This window comes from Acyrthosiphon pisum, chromosome A1 (genome assembly GCF_005508785.2).
Source record: "Acyrthosiphon pisum isolate AL4f chromosome A1, pea_aphid_22Mar2018_4r6ur, whole genome shotgun sequence".
Classification (NCBI taxonomy): Eukaryota; Metazoa; Arthropoda; class Insecta; order Hemiptera; family Aphididae; genus Acyrthosiphon; species Acyrthosiphon pisum.
The window spans coordinates 26,214,986-26,221,799 of NC_042494.1; the positions used below are offsets into that span (position 1 = coordinate 26,214,986).

Here is a 6,814-nt window from a genome sequence, read left to right on the forward strand (position 1 = left end):
TTTACCCTCCTCAAGAAAATCATTCAAATTAATAAAATACCAACAAAAACTATTCAAAAATAGAATTTATATTTATCTGTGCTCCAAATATATGACTATGAGTGAATATAACAGGTCAATTGCATATCTAGTTTCATAAAATACCATTGAAAATATTACTGCGTCAGCAGTTATGCTTGATTTCATGGTATTGTAAATTACTACTGTAATGACCACTTACATAAAAATTTAAATAACTGCTATAGAAATAACTGACTGTGAATGTGTTATTTAGACTTTTTAGTTATATTTAGGGAAAAAAATTAAATCTGAATTTTTTTCCCCAAATTTTTCTTTTTGACTCCCATATTAATGCATTAACATCAAGGTTAAAAATATACATTTTAATATTTATAGTGTTCTTAATGTTTTTTTTTTAGATTCTGTAAATAATGAATTAAGAAATATTGAAGGAAAACGGCAGAAACTTCTTAGTGAACTTGCTTTCAACCATAAAAAAATTGAAGATTCTAAAGCAGAACTTATACGACAAGAAGCAGAATTAGAAAAACTAAAAATTTCTGTGAAACAAGTTAGTACCTATAATACATTTAATTTCTCTAAAAATATAAATATGACAATTTATAATATTATTTTAGGCTCAAGTTGCAGAAAATGAAGCCATTATACAGAATTCTCCTAACCTTGCCCCACCAACAATTATATTACCGAAAAATCCTCCTTCATTTATACCTTTATCAGTAAACACACGTTATACCTGTCGTAATATGAAAAATTGTTTTGATTATTCTCGTTGCTCATTAACATCAGGATTCCCATTTTACTTTTATCGCCCTGAAGAATTGCCTGAATTAGTTTCTACATCATTGAATAAAATTGTTTTTCAAGTTTTACGTTATAACCCACATTTTACAAATAGTTCAGATAACGCTTGTGTGTATGTAGCTTTAATCGGCGAAACTCATAATTCCATTAACATAACACAATTAGAACGTCTTCCTTTTTGGGGCGGTGATGGTAGAAATAATATATTGTTTTATTTAAGTAAAAATGTTTATAACAAACCAAATTTTGATCAAAATATTGATTTTGGACGTGCCATACTTGCTCAGTCTTTTTGGAATGAAAAATATTTTCGTCCTGGCCACGATATAATGTTGCCGGTTAGTTTTGGACCACCGGGGGGAGAAGTTTGGATGGATTCTCCTTACATGCTACCAGCTAGAAGAAAATATTTGTTATCTTTTGAAGGATACAAAAATATGAACTTCACCAAACACCAACAAAACTTTGGTAATTTAGAATTTAGAAATATTAAACCATGACTTGTATTAATTGTAAATAAACTATTTATTTATTTTTTTTTTTTTTTTTTTAGTCGATATGTTACAAAAGTTTATTACACAAACAACCGATGATCAGTTTTATATAATAACCGATTGTAAGAATCAAAGAGTTGAGAGTAATATCACTGATTGGTGTTTGTGTGGTGATGAAACTAAACGTAAAGTTTTTATTTCTCAATCAACTTTTACATTGATTTCAGCACCTTTAGATATTGATATGATATCAACAGCAATGATGCAAACCCGTATTTTTGAATCACTTAAATTTGGTGCTATTCCTGTATTTTTAGAACATGACAGAATTGGATTACCTTTTGATGAAGTAAAATTATAATTCAATATTTATCATAGACATGTGCATGAGCTGGTGAAGGGAGCACAAAAATTACCTGTAGTATATTATAATTTTGAGATATGGCTGCCAATTACTGATAATCTACTATAAATTTAATTCTGTAAAATTCAATTGTTAAATAATTGTTATGGGTTAGATTTGGTTTTAATGTGTGTGAAAACTATTTGCTTACCCAATGACATTATCATACTTTTTAAATTAGTTTCATATCTGGGTTTAATTAAAAAATAGGTTGGTTTATCTTACTCTGTATCCTAAACTGAAGTCTGCACATGCCTATGCTTAGTATACAGTGTATTATAAATTCTTACATAACTATGTTTCAGGTTATTGATTGGTGTAGGGCTGCTATATGCATAGCAGGGGAGAGAATTCCAGAACTTCATTGGTTGTTAAGGACTATACCTGATAATGATATTCTAATAATGAGGCGACAGGGTAGAATGCTCTACGAAAAATATTTTGGGACTATTCAATCTATTTTAGATACAACTCTTGCTGTTATACGTAATAGAATTGGTATACCTCCAACGCCAGTGATTGATACACCTTCACCGAGTATATTTAGTGAAAATTTCAAAGTGAGTTTTCATTAATTAATATATTATATTATGTAATAAAAATATATAAATACATAAATAATTTTTAATGTAGCCGATTAAAATGGATCCAATTATACCAGATGCTGAACCTGAAGAAAGTTTAGGTCCTTTGGAGCAACCTTTTAACTCTCCAGTTTTTAAAAGAAATCATACAATTATGAATATTCAAGGTTATGAACTATGGAACAGTTGGGGAGATCCATTTAAACTTTACCCTCACACACCTTTTGACCCATTGCTTCCATCAGATGCAAAATTCATTGGTCAGTGAAACATATTTTTAGTGGTTTCTGTTAAAATTGTATTCATTATTAAATGTGTTGTCTCTTATATTTTAAGGTTCTGGTAAAGGCTTTCGTCCAATTAACAATGGTGCAGGAGGAGCAGGAAAAGAATTCTGTCAAAATCTTGGTGGAAACTCACCGCGAGAACAGTTTACCATTGTTATACTTACTTATGAACGCGATCAAGTATTATTTTGTTATATAATATATTCTTAAATTAAATAACATTATAATTATTTTATTTTTTTGTTAGGTACTTATGAATTCTCTTAGCAGACTACATGGTCTGCCTTATTTAAATAAAGTACTTGTTGTGTGGAATTCTCCTAAACCACCTCTTGAAGACTTACGGTGGCCTGAAATCGGTGTACCTATACATGTTAGTATAAGATGAATATTTATGTTTTTATTTTTGTGAATTATTTAATTAAAATTTTATTCATTCAGGTTATTCAGGCAGCTAAAAATAGTCTTAATAATAGATTTCTGCCTTATGAAGCAATTGAAACTGAAGCTGTCTTGTCAGTTGATGATGATGCTCATTTAAGGCATGATGAAATTATGTTTGGTTTCAGGTAAATTGAAAATGTATTATTTTGTTTTTAATTATTATTTAACACCAATATACACATATATTTTTAAGGGTTTGGAGGGAACAGCGTGATAGAGTTGTTGGTTTTCCTGGACGTTTTCATGCGTTAGATCTTAATCATGGTGGTTGGCTTTATAACTCAAACTACAGCTGCGAATTGTCTATGGTCTTAACAGGTGCTGCATTTGTACATAAATACTATTTATATTTGTATTCATACTGGCTACCTCAAGCAATTCGAGACAAAGTAGACCAATATATGAACTGTGAAGATATTGCAATGAATTTTTTGGTATCTCATGTCACCAACAAACCTCCTGTGAAGGTAGTTATGCGATTAATCAAACATTTTAACATTACAATAATATGCATATTATTTCAACTTCAGGTAACATCTAGATGGACTTTTCGCTGTCCAGGATGTCCTGTTTCACTGTCCGAAGATGAAACACATTTTTTAGAACGCCATAAATGTATCAACTTTTTTACAAAGGTAAAATGTTTGTATTATTTTTTTTATTTATCATTAAATTTAAAATATTTTAATACCAGTAAATTTGTTAAAATACACCCATTTAATAACATTTTATAATATTAAATCATTTTATGTTTTAGATATTTGGTTATACGCCTCTTCTAAATACACAGTTTCGAGTTGATTCTATTCTTTTTAAAACTAGAATACCACACGACAAACAAAAATGTTTTAAATTTATATAAACATGAAAAATAATCAGGCCAAAATTAAATCTATGATTGTTTCAGTCCACATTCCGTAGAGATTGGGTCATATATTTATATGATTTAACAAGACTGATAATTTTAAATTTGATTAAAAATTATATACCATTTTGACTTTCTTAACTAATGTAATTGATTATAAATTATTGATATACACATTGAAAAGGTGTTAAAAAAGTTTATATTCCTATGATAAAATTAACTACACAATTTTTATGTGATAAAGAGTTATTATTATAAATTTAAAATCCTAATTTTCTAAATGTTTTTTAATTGAGTGTAGCTAAGAATTAGAATGGAAATATTGTTCATTAGATTCTTTAGAAATGTTTACGTACAATAAAAAAATGTTATAAACAATGTACTATAAGTGTTTTCATAGATATTTAATTTTTTTTTTAAAATATACACAATGTCCTGTTTCATCTTGCCACATCTTATGTTTGTTTAAGTAATATTTTGTTATTCTTTATGCAATTGTAAGATACTGTGATATACTTACAGTTTTTAAATCCAAAAAATAACTACTAAATTGTTTTCAACTTTTAATAAATGTTTGAGATTGATTAGATAAGTATCCTAAATTCTAAAGTATAATTAATATATTTATATTACCTAGATAAGTGATAACTACCCACCTGCCTACTTAGTTGTAATATTTTAACATTGTAACAAAAATTATATTTATATTTCAAAATTGTATACAAATTTTCATATTATTGAATTAAGAAAATTAAATCTCTTACCCTTGTATTGTTCGATAACTGTATAGAAATTATTATTTTTATTGTATTATAATAAATTGTAATAACACCGTGGTTGACCCCAGTGGCCCAATCACTAATGTGTGCTTCGGTCAAGCATCATCATCCAACATTGCTAGCTCCCGGATGGGTCACACCCAGGTTTTTAATTACAAACCCAAAAAAATTCTTATGCCCAGGGGTTTATTCGAAATTGGACCCGGTAGGTCCAACCCAAGGAGGTGCTCAAACAGGAATTTTGAGATTTAGGATGGACATTTTTGTTTATAAATGGTTAGTAGAAATTAGTATTTATTATTTTATTGATTTTTATCAGGCAGATCAGGTACAACTGTACAAGCTTACATCAAATTGAATTTTCGCACATTGCCTACAAAGTCAGCGTTGCATTTATAGCCGCTCATCGGCGTGTCTGTAATCAACAAAAGGTGAATTGCCTACTTGACATGCTGTGGCACATTGTCCGCTATCCGGTATAATTATATATATTATATAAAACCCGATATAAAAAGGAGTCAGACGTCAGTGGTCGATATATCCTAGTTCTGACTTCTGAGGGGGGGGGGGGGTGAATTTCAAATTATTTAGAAGATGATGTACTTGTAAATGTTGATATATATCTAAATATACATTATTTTTTTTTTACTTTATTAAAAGTAAAAAAAGAGGATTCTTATTTTAAAAACAGATGTTTGTATTGTAGCAACATCGTTCTTAAATGGTATAAAAAAAGTATTCGAAAATCTTCAAGAGTATTTAGAAATTCTAAAAATCAGAATTTGAATATTAGGTACCTATATGCACACAGAACAATTTAAATTAAAAATAGGGCGAGCATGCTTAAAAATAATTTCGTATAATATTAACGCGAAGCCTAATGAGGGGAATCATTCTTTTAGCAACGAACTATGAAATTATTGAAATATTTGAAACTGAAAAATAATAAATAATAATTATTAATTACATACACAGAAACGAAATTACGAAAACCAAAATTATATTTATATTGCCTATAGAATTTTAACTTTGAAGACAAATCCATAAGCTATATAGTATATAATATATGCATAATATTATTCACGTAAACTTTCAAAAGTAAATGTAAAATCTTCATCATTGTTTAATATTTAATTATCGCAGTGGCGCTGAACCCATGTATTAGGTGTGGCAGTTGGTGTACCCCCAAAATTGGTGGCTAATCGTAATACTAAGTATAAAAATATATTGTACAAATATTAGAAAGATGACTTCCTTGTGTGTCGTAGCGTACAATGTGTACCTACTGCGTGATAACGTTAGAAATAGCCAATAACTAATTAATAAGTTTAATTAATAGTTTTATTATTAATAAATAAATTCTAGTATTTATATTCAATATAGTAGGTATTGTGTAAAAAGTAAAAAATCTCTGATAATACAGTACATTTACTATTTTTATTTTACAAGTGATAAAACAATTAGTACCTATCAACTGAAATAGCGGGGGTGATGGCCCCCCTGGCACACATGAATGAATTTTATTTTACAACGATTTGTGTTTTTATATTATGTGTCTGCAAGCACCTATTATGACAATAAAAATAGTTCAAACTTCTACCTCAGCATCTTTTCTGATAAGAAAGTGAATCTAGTTGGTTCTTTGTTGGGTCAAAACTCAAAAGTAAAAAAGTTCCCAGTAATTTTCAATAGCATCGTGAAAAACAAAAAAAAATTAACAAATATAAGAGTAAGATGGCGGCACTTTTCTCCGGACACCATGACTTGGCCGAAGAAAAATGCCAACCGCGGCCGGCCTTAATCCACCATTATTATTATGACGTATAAACAGTAAACAGTAAACACTATGTCGCATGCATATAACATTGATATTATACTGTGTTGGCTAGTATTGTTTATTGTTGACGACGATTGTGCCTATACCTACACTGTTTAATCGAATAGAATTACCTAGTTTATTTACATTGTAATATTTCGACAATAAATTGTTTCCAATAAGAATTTAACTTTTTTTAGTGTTCAAATTAAAGTAATGTTTAAAATGAATTGAATTATTTTTCCTCGACTTAAAATAGCTGCCAACGACAGTACTTACCATGCTAAGTTTCACGCGTGAAGTGATATTCCGTCAAC

The 6,814-nt window shown here is 28.9% G+C and overlaps 1 protein-coding gene across 1 annotated transcript in view; it reads left to right on the forward strand.

Moving 5' to 3' along the window:
* The window catches only part of LOC100167784 (exostosin-3), a 5,635-nt gene extending 954 nt beyond the window's left edge, over positions 1-4,681 (forward strand). Inside the window, exons 3-13 of the mRNA XM_016801655.2 lie at positions 420-571; positions 639-1,293; positions 1,379-1,668; positions 2,028-2,282; positions 2,356-2,566; positions 2,643-2,773; positions 2,841-2,966; positions 3,035-3,162; positions 3,231-3,504; positions 3,568-3,672; positions 3,795-4,681. Of these exons, the coding sequence (XP_016657144.1) occupies positions 420-571; positions 639-1,293; positions 1,379-1,668; positions 2,028-2,282; positions 2,356-2,566; positions 2,643-2,773; positions 2,841-2,966; positions 3,035-3,162; positions 3,231-3,504; positions 3,568-3,672; positions 3,795-3,899 (2,432 nt within the window). The 3' untranslated portion in view covers positions 3,900-4,681. The remainder of the gene's footprint in view (positions 1-419; positions 572-638; positions 1,294-1,378; positions 1,669-2,027; positions 2,283-2,355; positions 2,567-2,642; positions 2,774-2,840; positions 2,967-3,034; positions 3,163-3,230; positions 3,505-3,567; positions 3,673-3,794) is intronic.
* The last annotated feature ends 2,133 nt before the right edge of the window (positions 4,682-6,814 follow it).